The sequence below is a fragment of the Fomitopsis serialis genome (assembly GCF_022376445.1).
Source record: "Fomitopsis serialis strain Sig1Antser10 chromosome Unknown B0H18scaffold_52, whole genome shotgun sequence".
NCBI classification, from domain to species: Eukaryota; Fungi; Basidiomycota; class Agaricomycetes; order Polyporales; family Fomitopsidaceae; genus Fomitopsis; species Fomitopsis serialis.
This window is the reverse complement of record NW_025955012.1, coordinates 76546-96017: the sequence shown is the minus strand read 5'-3', so window position 1 is coordinate 96017 and position 19472 is coordinate 76546. Positions and strand designations below refer to the sequence as shown.

Sequence of the window (19472 nt, the reverse complement as noted above, 5' to 3'; positions counted from 1 at the left end):
ACGATTGTAGTGTATATATCATTCATCTAATCTTCCACTGTAGATTGGGTATTTATACGAATTAGTCGCAATTTCTGCTTTCGTAAAGACACCTGTAGTGCACAGCGATCGTGGCGTGTATGCAGCGGAGACGGGTAGCATTGCAGTTAGAAAAGAACGCAAGGTAACGTACAATGGGTTGTAGTTGGAGACACTACATTCTACCGTTCCAGTTCACAGGCTCGGGACGGTCCAGAAATCTGCGGTCATCATCCATGCGGTCAAGCACCAGCTCGTCTACATAGTCCATCACACGGTCACCGTCAAGCGTCACGCTCTCGGGATCCCACCCGTAGAGTGGAACCATCTCTGGCTCGGACGAGATGGCCGTACATGTCAAGCTGCGCAGTGGGTAGCCAAGCTCGGCCCGTTCCATCGCTACGTCCAAGACGGATGTAGGCGTCCACAGAAGGAACGTTTCATTGTGTTTGGCGACGCGGACGTGCTTTAATTGAGGCAGGAGTGGAGGGTCGTCGTCTGCTAGAAGCCAGATCAAGCCTTCTTCATCTACGTCTTCGAACACGAACACGGTGAGCGACGCGGCGGTGGGAGTGGCGAGGAGAAGCGCGTAAAGGGCGTCGTAAGACCTATCCAGAACGCGGGCGACCTGAAGGCGAAGCTTGTCGACCGTGGAGAGATCGAATCTTTGGGCAAGATACTCTAGGACTGCTTCGAGGATGTCATCATCGTCGTCCTATGGTCAGCGAGTAACCCAGAACCGCGTTGAACGTAACACAACCGACGAGGTCGCGACATGCGAAGCAGAATTCCCCGCACACGTAATCCGTGGTCCAGAAACTCAACTCCTTGACCGGGCTGATTCGAGAGAAGAATGGCGCACCGGATTGGAGGATGTCGAAGCGCCATGTAGCGCCTTTCGGTGCATCATCGAACCAGTCGCAGCGCAGCGCGACAGTTTCGGAAGGGATGACATGTCCGATAAAACATTCAAGGAGGGATTCGCAGTTGTCCAAGACAACACTTCGCAGACAAGGTAGGGAGACTATCCGGGACGATTGCGACGGAGGGAGATCTCCGACTTTGACTCCGTCTAGGACGACTTCTTCTAGATTCGGAGAACCCTCCAAGAAATCCAAAACCTCCGCGATCGGGGGATTGTTGTAGGCGGCGTACGCGCAACCGACGAAGATATGAGTGAGGTGCGGAAAGGTGTTGTGTGGCCACGGCAAGCACCGCTTGAAATAGGCACGGGTAAGGCGTGCGGTGTTATCGAAAAGGCGCGGAACGAATGCGTGGTTGCCCAGGTTCGTATTCGCATCGAAGGTCAGATGAAGACCTTCGAGGACAGGTGCGGGTGTCGCAAACAACGGTACACTCAACAGAGTGTCTACCTTCTCCACGCGGCCGACAAGAAAGGTGAGACAGAGCCGCTGTACGCGATGCATGTGTTGTTCGAGGTGGGACAGCAGGTGTTCAGCATCCATCAAAGATATCTTGAGTGGCATGGGGGCACTACGTCGCAGGAGTTACTCGAGTTTGCTTGACGTCGTATCGCAGTATACCTCGATATTCGACCAGAATGATGGGGTATTGAGGAAGACCCGCCGCCAATATCGGCACACCGACTGCATGGAGTAGAGAAGATCCAGCGCGCGACATACGAGATTCTTGTCTGGTCCTTGAATATAGCGCGGCTTTTCTTTCGCCGAGTAAGACATACAAAGCACGAAAATCTCGTGCAGGAGTTCCGGCGGCAAGCGGTTAAGAAAGTCGTAGCCATTCCGCTTCGTCAACGCCACGTCGCATTTGGAAGCTTGGTCACCAACACAACGACCAACAGGCAGAGGGTAGCATCTGAGTATACATGCAAAAGTTAGGTCTACGCATGGAGCACAGAGAACGGATACACTCGCATCGTATTGATACCACCGACACCTTCCATCGCACACAGCGCCTTCCAGTGGCGGGTCGTTAGAACGCAGACAAAGGAGAAGAGCTGCAGAGGACGAGACCGCACGGATCCAATGCAATGTGAGGTGGTCGTGGACGCAGGCCAGGCGCCACAGCCAGGCGCAACACCGTGACGCGCCAATTTGAAATGCTGTCCCAAACGCGGTCACATGATAGAACGAGCGCAACGCGAATTGGTCAATCTTGATTCTGATGTTCATGCACGCCAAAGAGTTACATGTATGTAATGGCATCGAGCGGCGAGGAGAGAAAAGACACGACTGCAACATGGAGTAAAACCCATGAGCATCACCTTTAGTACAGGCTACTCCGAGTCGCGATCCTTACTTCCGATGGCACAGACCGACTATGCCATGTCCCACCTCCGACTAGTCCAGGATTCCATGAGCAGGGTTAGTCGAGCATTACATAAAGGATGACAGACCTGCCAGCCTGCTCCACTGTCTCGTCAGACTGCAGTACAGTAGCTAGCACTACAACTCAGCGTTCTAAATCACTTCGGAACGACCTAAAGTGAGCATAATGGCGCGATCGCCTGCATATGGATATATGACGGCTAACGTGTACTCGCCACTATCACACATTTTAGTCGAGCCAAGCTACCACTAAAACATAGCACAAGAATCATTTACAGGGGCAGCCAGCGCGAGAGAATGACAACATGACGATTAAGAGACGACAGCAAGACGCGAGGAATCCGCTGAGTCTGACTATGATAAATAGGGAAAAAAAGGATCCACAAGCTTAAGACGAAAGAGAAGTCCGTGGAGCAGAGGGAGGTACATACGTGCGACGATGCAAAGAAGACTGCCCGAGACACGCACCTCCCAAGCACTGCCCGGCCCGATCTAAAAGCCGCCGGACGTGATACAGGAGCGTCGTAGTCGATCTACCGTTTACACATACATCATTCCCATTCACATCAACAGGCCCAAGTCACACAAGTAACGGAAAACAAGCTGGAATAAGTCACCAATAACTGACACAGTGGTGGCTCTGGTATATTGGACCGTCTTCGGCGCAAGACACAGCGCGCGCAATGAGCAAGGACGAAAGAAAGAGAAGCAACAGTTCTGCAGATCGTCACGACGACCCAGGATTCCTCTGTCTGCTACCCGGTTACCAGTTCATCGTGTTCTCCCTCAGGATCGGCGTCGAGATCGCTCCCGCCATGACACCCCTGCGCTCGCGCATGGCACTATCAGGCGATGAGGGCTGGTCAAACGTCGCTGCGGTGTTGGCGACCTCGGAGAACCCGCGCAGCGAGTCCGCAGCGAAATAGAAGCTACGCCGGCGTTGGCCACCAATACTGTCCCGGTCGAACTCCTGGCCATCAGGGCGCGAGCCGTCGTACATGTCCGCAGGTTCGTTCAAGCGCTGGTGCGCGAGCTCCCTGCGCTTCTTGATCGCGCGGACGGACAAGAACGCGAGTGCAATGAGCGTGACGGCACCAAGGGAGGTGACTACGCCGATGATCGCATCCTTGCGGGTGTTCGACGAGGACGAGCCACTGGAGCTGGCAGCATTACTACTGCTCGAACCGGTGCCACCGCTACTCCCGTTGTCTCCGTTAGGGATAGTGACGGAATTGACGGCGAATGACGGGTCTACTTGTTCCGCGAGGGTGCTGTACGGGCTGATGAGCGCAGTGTAGAAGGGCGACGTGGACACCTTGATCTGTTCCGCGAGGTTGGTGACATTCTGCGACGGAATATAAGCCAGCCAAACGGTCAGAAGTTGATCTTCATCCTGGGGACCTGTGTAAGTGGACGGTTGCCACGGCTGCAAGGCGTACTGCTGGACTTGCGACGCTACAATCACAGTCCATATGAGTTCGTTTCAGCCACCGGACACCAAGGCATGATACTCACACGACAGGTTGAGCGCATACTCCACGACCACTGGCATATACTGGAAGATCTGTGCCGACGACTCGGTGTTGTTCGCGACGGTGACCCAGTTAAGCGACGACTTGTACAGCAAGCTGACGAGCGTGTAGTCGCTGCCAATCGCCGTTGGCTCTGCCTGCGACGAGGGGTATATACGGACCGGCAAATTAGTCGGCAGGGCCGCCGTAGACGGGCTCGCAGACGCAGACACACTGCTCGGGATCGACACAGTCGAGGTAGGCTGGTCAGGATCGGTCATGCTGCTCGTCGGCGTGGCGCTCGAGGACGACTGCGACGCGAGGATGAGCGTAGACTGGGTGAGGAACGAGTCCGAGTTGGCGGAGGGCGTGATGCGCGAGTACGAAGTCGTCGACGTGAACGTCGAAAGCGACGTGAACGACAACGACGTCGAGGTGTTCTGCGACGGGAAGCTGATGATCGCAGAGCTGGTCATGTTCGCGCTTGCTGAGCTTGTAATCGTGCTGTTCGCCGTGGACGTGGCGTTCGCGCTCGAGGTAATGGTCGAGGTGCTGTGTATGTGTATTCAGTATCCGAGTACCGCGCTTATCAGTAAAAGGAAGACACTCACGCAGAGCTGGTGCCATTGAGCGACGTTACAGTAGTAATAGCACTGGTCGACGTAGAAGTGATCGTCTGGTTCCCCGACACCGTCGTGATAGTGGTCACACTCGAGATCGTCGTCGTCGCGTTCCCAACACCCGTCGTAGTCGACGCGGAGCTCGTGGCCGTGGAAGAGATGTTGCCTGAGCTCGTCGCGGTAGCGCTTGAGGAACAGCCATCGCCAATACCGAGGATACAGAGACCAGACGAGGTCGCACTCGAGGATGTCGCGCTGGCCGAGCCCGTGGAGGTCGCGGTCGAGCTCAACGAGTCCGTCGTCGAGCCCGACGTAGAACTCGCCGAATCAGTCGCCGAGCTCGACGCGCTGCCCGAGTCAGTAGAAGTGGCGGATACGCTCACGGAGCCGGACGAGGAGGCAGTAGAGGAGGCCGAATCGGTTGAGGACGAGCAGTCGCCCAGCCCGAGGAGACAGAGGCCGGACGAGGACGAACTCGCGGATGTTGCGCTGGCAGAGTCCGTCGTCGTGGCCGAGCCGCTGGTGGAGTCAGTCGCAGTCGATGAAGCAGAAGACGGGTCCGTGGTAGTCGAAGGAGCCGAAGACGAATCCGTGGCGGTTGACGAAGCGGTAGACGACGCGCTGTCGCTCGTAGAGCAACCATCACCGAGACCGAGAAGACAGATGCCTCCACTGGACGAGGCGCTAGCAGAGCTGGATGAGTCGGTCGCAGTGGGCGAGCTGGCTGCGCTCGAAGAGTCGGTGGCGGATGTCGAATCCGCCGCGCTAGAGGAGTCAGTCGCGCTGGCCGTGGAAGCGGGTGCAGTCGACGACGCGCTGTCGCTCGACGAGCAACCATCACCCAGACCGAGGATACAAATCCCACCACCGCTCGATGTGCTGGTAGGGTCAGCTGAGCTGCTCGCAGGCGTGGACGCGGAGGTGCTGCCCGCGCTGCCCGAGTCGGTGGTTGACGCGACGGTCGCAGACGAGCTGGGCGACGCGCTTGCGGTACTCGAGTCCGTTGCGCTGGGGGTGGACGACGCAGCGACGGTGGACGATGCACTGTCGGAGCTCGACGAGCAGCCAATTTCGATGCCAAGAAGGTTTACGCAGCCGCCTGACGAGCTTGCACTCGAGGACGACGCCGGGTCGCTTGACGAGGGTGCGGATGTCGATGAGGCGGAAGAAGACGACGTGGACGAGGACGACGCGGACGAGGAGGCGGACGAGGAAGAGCTCGAACTCGACGCGGAAGACGACCCAACAGACGTCGACGTCGCGGGGACCAAGGCGGTTGTCCCAGATGAGCTGGAACAACCGTCCGTCAGTCCTAGGGACGGGAGACAAAGCCCGCCGTTTCCTGGATTAGATGCTAACGAGACAAGCGTAAGGTCAGTAAATCATCTCAGAGCAGAGGTAACGATCACAGAACGCGAAAGCGAATCCCTCGCATTGGGCAACAGACCTGACCGTCCCCTGGCATAGCACACTAGCGAGGAGTATTCCTGCCCATGATGCGACGAGGTATAGCTCACAGGACAAGGTCACTCATACCTGGCCTTTCCCAGTGCAAACCCTACATTCGCCCGAGCGACGTCAGGCGACCGGTTCTCCCGAAACAACCACATTTTCTGGAATGCTGATCTGACCTCCCTGCCCAACATCAGGCACTCGTGGTGAAGGCATAGCAAGACCCCTGATAATTGGGGAGGGAGCCTTGATCAAATGAGGTAGGCCGGCTATGAGAGACAGCATATTCTATCCAGACTGTTCGGGCGAAGACCATCCCGACAAGAAGGCCAGATCCTACAAGTTACGGTTCAAGCCTCCTCGGTCCTGGCACAACGCGCAAACGTTGTCTTGGATCATGCCGAAAGGTAAATTGGTTAACCAAACACTCCCGCTGTTACCCACCGGGGGCAGTGCGCACTCGAACATGCCTAGTAAGCGCCCACCGAGCGAACCCTCTGCAACCACAGCGGACCGAATGGGGCATGTTCCATGTCCGTAAGGAGCACAATAGGAGCCAGAGGAGGGTTTCGAGCCCATGGATACCGGATGTGTCCTGCTGCTACGGGTGCAGCAGGTTCTGTCACTCGGGGACAGCCAAACCCCACGTCCGCAGCGCACAAGATCATACACTCCGCATTGTATGTGACACGAAGATCGTGCTGCGCAGGTCGTGCATACGCGTAACTCGTCGGTGGGCCGCGCACAACGTGGCAGGAAAGATCGACGTGAAGAACGATCGGTCGCCACAGGCGGCGCGACGACGCAGAGGTCGTAAAGAGGGAGCACAGCGAAAAGAGGGGGCACAGATGAACATTCGCGAAGAATAGGACGACTCACGAGCGGTGCTACCTCCACTGCCAAAAAGACCATGATCCTGGCGGGGGTCGAGACCAGAGATCTTGTCCTGGATTTTGTGGAGCAAGGAGCGACGGGCATGAGAGGACTTCCAGGAGGAGTGCGTGAAGGCATGAGCATAAGAGATCTGCAGGACGAGCGCGAAGACGAAGAGGCGAAGGACGAGCAGACGAGAGGAGAAGACAGAAAACATTGGTCGGGCGCGTGGTTACGGGCGAGAGCGGTGTTGCTATGCTGCGGGTGAGCGGGGACGGCGCGACACTGCCTTGAAAGCGTCCGCCAGGTAGAAGGAGCGTGGTGCTGCTATGGTGGGCAGGGACGGGCGAAGGCGAAGGCCTGTGCGAGGACGAGGAGGACAAGGAGGAATAACTTACGCCTGGGGCAGAAGTCCGAGACGCGCGCCGCTACCCTTTGTCTTTATTTTGCCGCCAAGGCGTTTCCGCGGCTCAGTCCTGCCTCAGTCTCCGGCGGATCGCACGGCCGCACTAATCAACCCCCAATCAACCTTCCCGTACGTCTGTTGCGAGTGTTCAGATGGATGCTCGTCGCTGCCAGCGGGGGACTCGGGGCAGCTCGATTTCTGGATGCATCCGTCGCAAGGCGCCCGGAGAGGCCTGAGGACACTCGCTGCGCAGCCACACGCAAGCTACACGCGAGTCGCGCGTTTCGTTGCGGCTCGGTGTTGGCAACCGCTCTCGTACGCGTGTGGACAGGGCGATCTAAGTAGTATCCACGAGGTCGTTCGCTGCCGATTCCCAGCCGCGCTTTCACCGGCCAGCAGGCCTCGAACGCTTCCATTTCGCCACAAAGCCGAAGCCGATGATCTCATACACACCCAGAAGATTTCACTTTCTCATGGTAAGTATAGCATAGCTGGTTTCGTACGTAGGCATGGAGGTATGCATACACGACATGATAACACCGGTTCGATGCGAGGAAGACGCGGACAGGCAGCAAAGCAGCGGCGCACACAGCCCGACAGGAGAGGAGGCAGGACGCCATGGTGGGATTTAAATGAAGCCAATCTGTCAAAAGTGGACTTCCGTCAGTATTTATCACCAGCAGCCTGAAAAGCTCGAACAAACCTTGTTGGCAACATCCAAGGCATCGTGGTCCGCCGTCAGGCGGACGTACGCCTTTTTCTTGCCATCAGGCCTGCAAGACAAGAATGTCAGCAATATTCATCGAACATAAACCCAGTACGACGTACCGGATGAGGGTGTTGATTTTTGCGGCCTGCACGTCGTACAGCTTCTTCACCGCGTCCTTGATTTGACGCTTGTTTGACCGGAGGTCAACAATGAACACAAGCGTGTTGTGCTCCTCAATCTGCTTCATCGCACTCTCCGTGTTCAGCGGCCTGCCAAACCCTATCAGCTTCCTTGCCCTGCACGGCAAGAACGTTATCACGCACGAGACAATCGTCCTGAATTGGTCCATCCGCGGCACATGGGGAATCGACTTGCGCGGGTACTTGGGGTCGCGGGGGAGACGGAGGGTCTTCGGGCGGTGGAACGAGACGGAGTGGCGCACTTTGCGCGGGGCATGTGCGTGCGTACCGTGCAGCGCCGCCTTCTTCGCTGCCTTGGCTTTGGCATCCTTCGAGGACGCTGTGCCAACGTGTTAGTAACGCAGGACTCATAGACCCAGTCGAACGTGCACTTACCCTTCGCGGTCTGCTTACCCTTGGTGCTCTTCGTGGGGGCCATTGCTACCTAGTCTAACGCAGAAAAATGTCAATACGCAGGAATACAGCAGTTTGGGCATGGACGGTGGTCGTGCGGGTGTAGTACGCTGGAGGATTGCAGACAAACGGCGGTGCACAACCGTCCCAAGGAACAGTTTCCATCCGTCCTGAGGTGCAATCAGCTCCATCCCACAGGCAACCTCGCTTCCAGCAGCTCGAACCCACCCTCCCCTGACAAGCGCCATCCGACCTCATCCCACTGCACCCCGTCCAATCCATCCCTTCCCCAATCCCTACCAAGTCCGAAACCACCCAGCAAGCATCCCGGACATCTGTCGCCCACCGTCTGTGCATAGACTCGAGGGAATTGTGCTCACCTTGACGAATGCCGCCCTGTGTTGTGTGGATTGGCGAGGAATGGGAGATTTTGCGCGGCGTAGCCGGGGGTTGCCGAAAGGAGCAGGAGCAGGAGGCGCTGGTAGCACGAAGCGGTGGGCGCCAATGCAAGGAACTCGACTTGCTACGTACTGCTTACTGCCTCATAAGTAGAACTCTCTTCGCTTCGGGTCTGGATGCATGTCGCGTCGTTACACGGCAAGAACAGGGAATGAACATGTCTCTGTGCGCCATGACTTTGATCTCTGAACTCGGAACGGCCATTAATCTCCAATGACCTACCAAATCGCCAGGCAAGCCGCGGAGTGACTTGCTGCGCGAGACACCATTCGATTCCAGACACCTTCGGCGTCCTCTATTCGCCAGCGACGATGCCATGAGGATGTCCACATGAGCGAACTTACTCCAGATACGTCGCTTTTCATACCGTCCGGACGCTCACCCTGGCGATAGCTAGCCAACATGACGTCGTGACAGCGAGGCTCTAACGGCAAAATTCAGGGCGCGCGGCAGCTCCAGTCTTATTTAACGAGCGTGGTATTGACTGTGGACTATCAGAGCCTCGCTCACTTGCACCGGGACATACATCGCAATGTGCCGCTGGTTCACGTACATCTCGACCACCGAGCCTTGCTTGCTCGAGGACGTGCTCATCGTGCCGAAGCACAGTCTGGCGAAGCAGGTTCACGACCGCTACCTCCCCCATCTCGCGGAATATGAGCCAGACCTAACCAAGGCTGCGACGAAGGCCGAGTCTAACCTGCGAAACAGCCCATACAACATGGACGGACTTGGCGTAGGCTGGTACATTCTCTCTTACTCTATACTCTTTATGAAAATGCTCAGTGTCGGGATACGCAGGTACTCGAAGGCTCGCGCAGACTACGGAGAGTGCGACGGGCCCCACCCAGCCCTCTACAAAGTCCTCCGCCTTCCCACGACAGACCCAATCTTCGCCTCCATCTGCGCCAACACGTCCACGCACTGCGTCTTCGCGCACATCCGCGCGGCCTCCGGCTCCACCGCGATTACGGAATCGAACTGCCACCCGTTCCAGTTCGGGCGCTGGCTCTTCATGCACAACGGGTCTGTCGCGCACTTCGCCGAGGCCCGCCGCGAGCTCTCCCTCGAGCTCTCCGACGAAGCGAGCGCGCAGGTGAAGGGTACGACCGACTCGGAGACCCTCGCCGCGCTATTCTTCACATTCCTCGAGCGGAGCGGGGGCGCCAAGGCGTGGGAGACGTCGCAGCCCCTCACGGTGGTCAAGGCGGCCCTCGAACAGGCGATCGCGAAGGTCATTGAGGTGCAGAAACGCGTGATGGCGAAGCAGGGAAAGGGCATTGACGCGTCGAGCTTGAACCTCGCTGTCACGGATGGTACGCAGCTCCTGGCCATCCGCTTCCGGAACCACGCTACCGAACATCCGCCGTCGCTGTACTACTCGACGAAGGCTGGCGTGACGCTGAACAGGAAGTATCCCGATCATCCGGACGAGGGCGTGGATAGGGACGGTGCGAAGCCCGAGAGCGAGCATGGGAGCATGTAATCGTTGCGAGCGAGCCGAGCACGTACAAGGAGCATGACTGGCAGCTCATCCCGAAGAACCACTGCGTCATGGTTGATGCAAGGATGCAGCTTCAGGAAGTGCCTGTTGCAGTCGCCTTCTAGATCATCTGGTTCGTCTGTGTCTGGGACCTTGCGAAATATTGGAGATACCGTATACCGTAAGCACTTGTATATCTTTCTGTCAAGAGAAATCTACGCATCTGCTTTTATCGAAGTATGTCTTATGCAGCACGCCTGGTTGTCACAGTCAATGACACTCTGTCCTGGGAGGACTCGTGGAGTAGTACCATGGAGCCTCCTCGACGAAGTGTCACAACTTGGATTTGGAAGAACGCCGAGTAGCACGTGGCCGCGTTTGCTTCGTGTCAGTTGGCGACGACGCGTGTTCAAACGTTCAAGTCGCACTTCCCGCTTGCTTCCCGCCGCCGACATCATAGTCCTACGAGTGAATACTTGTGAGTCGCGACTGCCTTGACACACTTTTGCTACGATTTAACACTTCTGGCAAGCGTACGTAACAGCCTTCCGTGCACAACGACTGGTGACTCTTGACATCTTTCTCGTCCCAGTGAAGAGGTAGGCTATGTGCTCTGCTGCTTGACATAAATATCGAACTCATGCGTCGTTAGACACAGCACTAAAAGGGACAACACCGATACTGAGCCACTGTTCTCTCCAATGGATCAGGTGCAGCAATCATCGTCGAAAATGATGTCGATGCACCATTTCGCCTCGATGATACAGAAGTTGGCTTCCGAAATAGAACCCGGCAAAGAGTGAGTCATAATGAATGTGCGTCTAGACCATTTTTACCGACCACAGCACCTTTCAGTTGGCAGCCTGATGCAATGGATACAATTGCTCATCAGCTTTCTGCGGCAGCATCCACGGTCAAAACGTTGCGCAACGCCAGTGTGCCACTCCATCGTTTACCACCCGAGCTCCTCCGTGCCATATTCCTCGCTGTCCTGACGGACAGCCCGCCGGGGCTTGCGATCGACAAATTCGAAGGCTGTCACTACCGTGTCGAGCCGAAACCTCCAATTCATACTCTGCAGTCACTCCAGTTGGTCTGCAGCCTCTGGAGGAACATCGTCAGACCGTTTCCGAGGTTATGGTCGAGGATCTTTGCAGACGAGAATACTTCATACCAGGAAATCGACGCGTTCACCGAACGATCCGGAAACACTCCTCTTGATGTTACATTTCTCAACGCGGATCAGCTGGGCGACATCTTATGCCAACATATGGACCGAGTTCAATTCCTCGATATTGCGTCGGATTTCGACTCCGGACTTGGCGTCCAAGATGCGTCTTACACAGACTTCATGGATCAGCAAGCTCCTATTCTCGAGCGCTTCCGTCTGATGTTGGCCGACGACATTGATACCTATATTCCGTTGTCATTTTTCAGTGGGTTCGCACCGCACCTCACGCACCTCTCGCTGCGCCGAGCTCACCCGTGGCGTACGCCTGGGCTTCCCGAGTTGGCCCACTTGTATGTAGCAGGCGCACCTGAGGATAGTGACTCCACGTCGTCAGAGGCCTTCTTGAACTTCCTCGACAGGTCACCGAAGCTGGAAGAGATCATCCTCGTCGACGCCGGACCAGAGTCGCACATCGTCGACTTTCCAGGGCCGAGTACACGGCGCGCACACCTCCCTCGTCTGCATACTGTCGTCATACGACGTTGCCACTTGCGGACACTCGCATGTGTGTTGCACCATGTTGTTCCCGCGAGTGGCGTGGCCATTGAAATGAAAAGTGTACACGAGACACAGGCCAGCATCTACATCGAAGCCATTCTTAAAGACTGCGCATTTGCAGCGCATGCTCGTTCCCCGACGGATTTCTCTATCTGGATCCAACAGAGCGGTCGGTTCACGTTCTCGTGTCGTAGTGACACAGGCTCTCTGACTTTCAACATAATGTTGCCGCCCTCCTGGGCCCTAGAAGATATCGTAGGCGCATTGACATCATCATTACCTCATTTTCTTCAACTGGAAGCTGTGTTGCGGCTCTATGTGGACATCGGCCACTTCTCTTGGACGTCACACACTGCGCGACCTGTGCGCAAAATCCTTCACGCCATGCGAAACGTTCAATATTGCACCTTCCGTGTCCACGACAAGAAGTCTCTGAACCACGGCCCTTCCTTCCTATACCGGACGCCGGAGAGCCCTGCGCCGGGACAATTACCGTCTATCAAATCCTTGAACTTTGTTTGTAACAAAGATGTCCCTCTAGAGTGGGAGCGAATTCAACAAATCGCTATGAGCCGGGATCTCCACGGTTGCTGGCTGCGCGAGCTGATCTGTGCGGAAGTCTATGGCGGGAATCAGGACTCCGACATGCGACCCGTCTCCCGAGATTTTGGCAAGCACGACCTCTCGGACATCGATGCTTCTCGTTTCCAGCCTCCGGACTTCGTGCATTTTTCGTATGTAGAGGAGCACACATACGATGTTCCGGACGTACGAGGATGGAATGGTCAAATATGGAGAAATCTGTGAAGCTCCGAGTTGGCGTAGTAGCTTCCACTTTTTGGTCTGCAATATATGTCTCAGTTCCCTCTATCATCTCAGTCTGAGACTCTGAGTTAGTATACAGTCAACAAGACATGTATACAGTTCGAGGACCGATTAATATTCGGGCCTGGCTTGTGCCAAATTCAGTGAATACGCTCATAAACCACGTGACAGATCTTGACTGACGACCATCGTCACTTGGGTCTGACGCGTCTCGATCGAGACTTGACAAGTACACGAACTTCGAGGCCCAGTCGACGCCAGCGTCGACGCCGTACAGTTACAGTGTTGTAACTGTTGCACCCACTATCTCAACTCGAACTTACTCCTGAAGCCATTCCAAATTGTCGCCAGCTGAGCCATCTGTACCTGAACACACCTCGGAGACTCCCTCAGCCCCGTAGCACGTTAGAGACGGTGCATAATGGAGGTTCGCACCACAAGGTGGGTACTCGTTCTCATCGCTCGAGACTTCTGAACTTGACATTAGTGCAGAGACTCCAGTGCACCAGTCGCTCATTCCGGCATACCAGGAACTGCAGAAGGCGGGACTGTACCGATCGATTCACATAGCCGCGCCAATCCAAACCGTCTACCGCCAGAGCTACTACACAAGATTTTTGTGTCTTGCATATTCAACTCGATAACGAAAACGTCACACTATGATGACAGGCCAGATGGATACATTGTCTGGTACTGTTTCCGCATTCTGTACAACATGCAGCTGGTATGCCGACACTGGAGATGGTGCATCCTCACCACCCCGTCGTTCTGGTCAAATATCGAGGTGTATCCAGAGACGACATCGGACAGCTTCAAGGAGATCCTTCGACGTAGTGCCATGCTACCCCTCAAGGTATCCTTCATACACGCGGAACATTTGATACCTCATATCGAGCCACACATGCACCGCGTTCAACGACTACGCTTCGTCTCCGACTTCGACTCCATCGAGGAGGGGGGGTCTAATATGATGCACTTGAGACTGTTCAGTCAACCTGCGCCCGTCCTCGAAGGCCTCCATCTGACAGTTGACAGCGACTACTACGGGCCGACCATAGACACTCCGCGTCTTTTTGACGGCATGGTGCCTCTCATGCGTCTATTCGTTGATTGGTACTATCTGCCGTGGCCCCAAACCCATTTTCCCCATATCACCCACCTCTTCGTAAAATATCCGCCCATGTATGGCAAGCTCTCCTTTGAAGAGTTTCTGGACTTCCTAGGGAGCTCCCCGCAACTGGAACAACTCGTTATACAGGGAGTTGGACCAAGCGACTTGCCCCTCGGATCCCGGAAAGTCTCTCTTCCTAGCCTACGGGTCGTCGATTTGACGGATTGCGATTGGCTCGTCCTTGTATGCATTCTGCAACAAATCATCCCTAGCCGGTCAGTTGCGCTTAGTTGCGAATCGCCCGACGGTGTACCCACAGCGGCATGGAGTGACCTATTACTCCTCAAGCTACCCGATGCGCCCTTTTTCTCTCGCATAGGTTCTGTCAAGGAATTGGGCCTCTGGGCCAACGCCTCTCTCTGGTCGGGATTCTGCTTCGAATGCCACGACACCCTGAACTCCTTTACGTTTCGCACAGAACTAGCACTTTCGCGGACCGAGGAAAACGGCATGCTCGAAGCAGTGGTGGAATTCCTCGACCAGCGCTTCGATCTCTCGACAGTGGAAATCCTTCGCCTGAGGATCGGCTCCCTCTCGCAGAGCATCATTCGCACGCTCTTCGAATCCGCACCTGCTGTTGAGTCCCTCACCATCTCAGTCGGCGACTCGGAGGGCGTGAAGTCGGAAAAAGACGCTATCACGCTTCTGGTGGATAACCAACCCATGCTCCTGCCTGGCTTGAAACGCTTGCGCGTTGCAAAACACATTCAAAGCTTCAAACCATGGATGCCCGTCTGTGCCTTGGGGGCAACGATCAAACGGGCCAAACGCGGCTATCCCTTGCGCAACATAACCTGCACGGCCGTCTCTGAGTCCGACTCGGGGATGGTTCCATGTGACGGCAGAGATCCTGCAAGCGTGATGCTTGACGATGAACGTGTCATGGACTTTGTGGACGAGCTGGTGTTGGAGTGTGTCGATGATGATGGGACGTTGCTGGACCATCCAAAGATCGAGCATTGGAACGGGAGGATGTAACGTTGGCCCGGCGACTGGAGCGCTTTGCTCCCATGGACGGGCTTGAAGTAGCAAAAAGGTGCATTGAAGGTTCCAAATGAAACGGAAGAAAGGTGCATTGGAGATTTCGAATGAAACGGCTATAACAACGAATGGAAAGAAGCCGCAGACGTCGTTACGCACTGCTCTCGATCTCTATGTAAATCAGTCTTGATGTATACTGTTACAACCAGTTCACAAAGCTGGCTCTCTGCCATTCCCTCGATCTGAGTTGCATAGTCGCTCAATCATAAGCGTCCCGATCAGGACGGTATATGGGTCTTGTTCTTTAGTAGTGCTGGCCTTCCGGCTCCGAGCTTCATTCAACAGTAAGTCTGCTGTTGTACCGAGTCTCGAATATGGCGGCATCTGCAAGGATACTCTGTCGTCTCAATTTAAGTGTTCTAGGCAATTCTCAGGGAACGATGCCACTCAACGCGTCTACTCGCACCACGGACGGTCTCACGTCAACGCCCGAGTGTCTAGGGCGGTCTTGCTGACGGGGAACTGTGCCGCAGGCTTGCTTGGATAACACAAAAGGTCCGTAACGTCTGAGAACATGGCCTTGGTATGGCACGGCGCGAACGGAGCCGCCTCTCCGGTGACCCAGTGGGTGCTGCGGAGACGAGCGCTGAGATGCTTCGATAGCCTGAGTGCAGTCAGAAGTTCGAACTTGGTACTGATGCGTTAGAGTGACCTTGTGGACCCACTGCTTCGTCATCTTTCCTTATTGGCTGGTCTAGGTAATCATCCGCAGCACACTGAACCGAAACACACACCATATGTGGGCAGGTGGACTGCGCGATCGAGGGACGAAGGATCATCATGGTGATCGATCTATGAGTCCGCGTCGAGGAGCAGCAGCAGTGCTGCGGAGCCGTTCGGATGTTGTCCACTTCCGTGATAGACCATGTCGCTTCCCTGGTACGTCGTGCTGCGTCTAGAGACAGCGTTTCTCGCTGAAACGCCCAACATACTGATTGGCACTGTCACCGACAGTTTCGCAGTGTCGTTGCGAGGTCGTCTAGCCTACAGGCACAGCTCTACGCCCACGGTGGATCTATAAGAGCAGTGAGTAATTGCAACGATTCCTTTTTTGGTTCGATTCAGGATGACCAACTCGGAAGGACGGTGGCAGTTTGCATCACCGCTGCGCGTCGCGCTACGCGGAGGTGTGCAGCGTGGATCAGTGCCATCTGAGGCTTCGAGCAGCAGCTCTTGGGCTGAATTTACTCGCCTGAGCAAGGATGAGTAGAAGCTCATTTTTGTCCGAGGGTGCAGACTTGCAGTCGGGTATGATGCACAGATCTAAGTAGAGGAAGAGGATAGGTTCCAAAACGAGCGGCGAAGAGGCTGTAGCAATACAAGCGCAAACAATGCTGTGACTCGCGACGCGTGCGGTGCCGCGTGCGCGCAGACAGTCAACAGCATATCTGGCTTGCGGTAGCAAGAGGATCAATTACGCTGTCGTCTCGCGATGTCACGGTCTTGCACGCGGGCCCTCTCGAGCTCGATGTCTAAGGACTACCACACCCGAGCCGCTTAGCGTACGAACAGCCGCTGCGGCCGCCAGTCGAGTTTGGTATGCAACGAAAGTTCGCTAACAAACCTTAGGTATTAGATCCGGCTTCCAGCACACCTTAAAGAGATTCTATGCGGAGCGGTTGTTATTGACGTGCGGGCACCGGCAGGAGGCTGGGCATGACAAGATATTACAAGGATTCCGGATAACTCAAAGGGCTTGCATCCAATGAGCGCCGCAGCATCGACTTCGTGCACGTTTAGGACTGCGCGATCCCGACTCTGGGCTCCTCACCATGTGCTACCTTCATACCTTACGCCCTGCTGTGCACGGCTACGGAGTGTATGGCACAACTCCGATGTATAGATCTGACCTGATGCCTCACTGCGCAAACCACCCGCTGCGGTCCTTTAAGACATGGGATGCTGCGTCATTCCCACTCTAGAGCACAGAGTCGACTCTTCCTTACCTTAATGTCTTCTCAATCCGCAGAGGCAGGCCCATCCAACGTCAAATCGCGCAGAGCTCCCCGTGGTTCCGCATGCCTCAACTGCAAACGGCGCAAGCATGTGCGTAGCATTCTAGTACCCGTTCATCATCACAACTTATAATGGCTCTACCCCAGAAATGCGACGGAGGAAGACCGATTTGTGGGCCGTGCATCCGCTCCCATAGGGAGGCAGAGTGCGAATACCTTGACGGTCCGCGACCGAGCCGCAAGCAAGTCCTAGAAGAAGAGATCGCTCGCCTTCAAGAACGGGTACAAGAATTAGAACAGTCCGGACGAGGTTCAACCCCCATTGCGCCCGGTGACTCCCCTGTGTCATCGCCTACGTCCCCTTGTCAGTAATCCCTGCATCTCGTTTCCACTGTTATTGCTGAAGCGCTCGCAGCCTCAGAAGGCTCTGCCTCTTATACACAGCCACGAAGCGATACTAGGGTTGCGGAACTGTCAAATGCATATGTACGACGTTCCTCGGGCAGTCCAGCGGCACCGCTTCATGCAATGCCTGATCCTTCCCCAGGAGCAGTGCGAATGATGTTCGTTGGTCTTTACTCGTTCGCATTTGGCGCTCAAAATTAACCCGGGCCATAGCGTCAACGCGTTCCTCGTCCACGCAGATCAAATCGCATTTTTCCTGCACCGCACGCGTTTCTTCTCAATGATGCAGATGACGATACAGTCCTCTGCAGCACAGATGGCACCGCTCTCCCCAGCGCTTACGAACGCGGTCTGTCTCTGGGGTGTACGCTTATCGAGCGCAGAGGCGATGCGGGTTACGAACCACTGTATCTTTCACGCGCCGTCCAGGCTCTCAAGACCCCCCTCGTGAACATGCCCGCCAGCACGATCATACACACCATCCAGGCCAACGTTCTACTGGCGAACTACCACTTCGCCACTGGCCGTATGTTGGAGGGTCAGCACTACTGCAACGCCGCGGTCGCGTTGACTCTGAGCTCTCGCCTGTACAGTATTCGGACGATGCAGGATCAGCAGCGGTCGGGGTCCTTTCACGCGATGGAGTTCGATCTATCTCCGCCGAACGACGCCATAGAAGAGGGCGAGCGCATCCGCGCGTTCTGGCAGTCTACATGCTCGACCAGACGTGGTCCTTTGCCTGCAAAACCCCGTCGCGTTCAGCGCCTCCACCGGCCCGCCGATCGACACGCCCTGGCCTATGGAAGCAGACGACTACGCAAGTGTGAGCTTTCCTCGGCCTCAGCTGCGGTCTTTGGCTGACTGCCTTGAAGGGCCGCTTCCCGCCGCACATACGAGGATCGCGCACCGTAGACGACTTCATACGCGGAAATCCCCAGAACGACCGCGGAGGTGCGTCCGCCCGGCTCTGTACGCCAAAGCCGCGACGCTCGTCGGGCGATCGACGATGCTCTCCATGCAATGGTCGTCTAGTAAGTATTGCTACGCCGTCGTATCTCGCACGCTTTAACAATTTGTCTCCCTTCCTGATGACGCGCCATCCTCGTACTGCTGCACGATCCAGCCGCGGCGGATGCAAGCAGTTCGCACGGAGTTCGTGAACCTTGATGGCCTGGTAGACGGCTTCATTCACTCGCTCGCGCCCGTGGGGGCAGCGCCCGATCAGCAGACCGCCAGCAAACTGCTCCTGGTCCAACACTCGCTGCGTGGCCTCGTTCAGCTGCACGAGAGCTTCCGCGTAGGGACGTCTCGATCTCGAATAAGGACTATGATGTGCCATGAGCGTCACCGCAGCGCTTGACGCTATAAACCCTACCCAAGTTGCGTTCGTCAACCCCATATTCGCCGTAAGTCATCGGGCTCTGCTTCCGTGTGAACGAAGTGTTGACACACCGAATGCGGCATAGATCTTGTGGACAACCGTCAGCCGAGCTCTGGTCGCTGAAATGGTCCGGTTACGAGGCCTTTGGGCATCTGCGACCGTGCAAATCGGACTTCCCTCTCCGGAGACGAACTGCAGATCGTTGAAACGACACGCCAGGTTGTCGCGCTCTGGCGAAGATTACCACGACGATGTCGGCCTTCAGTCCCGGTTGCCCACTCATGGGTGAGCATGAAGTGATTCACACTTATTCGCTGCTGATGTTATAACGCTTGTAGCAACTCAAGCCGCAAAGTGGAACAAATGGTGGCGCAAGCTGGATAGCCAACGAGATACCAAAGCCCACCCTCCATTCATTATATTTCATAATATGCGTCGAACATTACGATGCATCGAGCCTAGCGAATACTCCACTGTGATCACTATTCTGTCTGCATAACAACAATTTCATTCAACAATGTCACAAGTAGCA

At 55.8% G+C, this 19472-nt stretch overlaps 9 protein-coding genes across 9 annotated transcripts; 6 read left to right on the top strand and 3 right to left on the bottom strand.

Annotated features, from left to right (window-relative positions):
* Positions 1-569: 569 nt before the first annotated feature.
* On the bottom strand, positions 570-1859 carry B0H18DRAFT_506749 (uncharacterized protein). Its single transcript, XM_048038359.1, has one exon. It carries the CDS (start codon positions 1503-1505, stop codon positions 723-725), a length of 783 nt encoding a protein of 260 aa, XP_047891488.1. The 5' UTR covers positions 1506-1859; the 3' UTR covers positions 570-722.
* A 1231-nt stretch (positions 1860-3090) lies between these two features.
* Positions 3091-4119, bottom strand: B0H18DRAFT_1120799 (uncharacterized protein; the record flags this gene model as incomplete). The annotated part of the gene is made up of 2 exons (XM_048034208.1): positions 3091-3782; positions 3843-4119. The coding sequence occupies 2 exons, from the start codon at positions 4117-4119 to the stop codon at positions 3091-3093; spliced, it is 969 nt and encodes a 322-aa protein (XP_047891487.1).
* A 990-nt stretch (positions 4120-5109) lies between these two features.
* Positions 5110-7211, top strand: B0H18DRAFT_1017129 (uncharacterized protein). The gene is made up of 2 exons (XM_048029301.1): positions 5110-5812; positions 6790-7211. Exons 1-2 carry the CDS (start codon positions 5122-5124, stop codon positions 6822-6824), a joined length of 726 nt encoding a protein of 241 aa, XP_047891486.1. The 5' UTR covers positions 5110-5121; the 3' UTR covers positions 6825-7211.
* A 280-nt stretch (positions 7212-7491) lies between these two features.
* B0H18DRAFT_1017124 (ribosomal protein L23/L15e core domain-containing protein) lies at positions 7492-8940 on the bottom strand. Its single transcript, XM_048029300.1, has 6 exons — positions 8872-8940; positions 8474-8661; positions 8222-8417; positions 8018-8167; positions 7893-7962; positions 7492-7832 (listed from the first exon to the last, which is right to left on the bottom strand). The coding sequence occupies exons 2-6, from the start codon at positions 8514-8516 to the stop codon at positions 7818-7820; spliced, it is 474 nt and encodes a 157-aa protein (XP_047891485.1). The 5' UTR covers positions 8517-8661; positions 8872-8940; the 3' UTR covers positions 7492-7817.
* Positions 8941-8999: 59 nt separating this feature from the next.
* On the top strand, positions 9000-10555 carry B0H18DRAFT_1183753 (N-terminal nucleophile aminohydrolase). Its single transcript, XM_048035995.1, has 2 exons — positions 9000-9694; positions 9752-10555. The coding sequence occupies exons 1-2, from the start codon at positions 9483-9485 to the stop codon at positions 10434-10436; spliced, it is 897 nt and encodes a 298-aa protein (XP_047891484.1). The 5' UTR covers positions 9000-9482; the 3' UTR covers positions 10437-10555.
* Positions 10556-11134: 579 nt separating this feature from the next.
* B0H18DRAFT_956156 (uncharacterized protein) lies at positions 11135-12969 on the top strand (the record flags this gene model as incomplete). The annotated part of the gene is made up of 2 exons (XM_048042436.1): positions 11135-11232; positions 11289-12969. 2 exons carry the CDS (start codon positions 11135-11137, stop codon positions 12967-12969), a joined length of 1779 nt encoding a protein of 592 aa, XP_047891483.1.
* Positions 12970-13192: 223 nt separating this feature from the next.
* On the top strand, positions 13193-15353 carry B0H18DRAFT_506603 (uncharacterized protein). The gene is made up of 2 exons (XM_048038358.1): positions 13193-13428; positions 13480-15353. The coding sequence occupies exons 1-2, from the start codon at positions 13409-13411 to the stop codon at positions 15134-15136; spliced, it is 1677 nt and encodes a 558-aa protein (XP_047891482.1). The 5' UTR covers positions 13193-13408; the 3' UTR covers positions 15137-15353.
* A 1796-nt stretch (positions 15354-17149) lies between these two features.
* B0H18DRAFT_879225 (uncharacterized protein) lies at positions 17150-17526 on the top strand (the record flags this gene model as incomplete). The annotated part of the gene is made up of 2 exons (XM_048040680.1): positions 17150-17245; positions 17302-17526. 2 exons carry the CDS (start codon positions 17150-17152, stop codon positions 17524-17526), a joined length of 321 nt encoding a protein of 106 aa, XP_047891481.1.
* A 156-nt stretch (positions 17527-17682) lies between these two features.
* Positions 17683-19324, top strand: B0H18DRAFT_1120793 (uncharacterized protein; the record flags this gene model as incomplete). The annotated part of the gene is made up of 8 exons (XM_048034207.1): positions 17683-17717; positions 17773-17923; positions 17989-18266; positions 18322-18382; positions 18432-18510; positions 18913-18965; positions 19026-19225; positions 19279-19324. The coding sequence occupies 8 exons, from the start codon at positions 17683-17685 to the stop codon at positions 19322-19324; spliced, it is 903 nt and encodes a 300-aa protein (XP_047891480.1).
* Between the last annotated feature and the right edge of the window lie 148 nt (positions 19325-19472).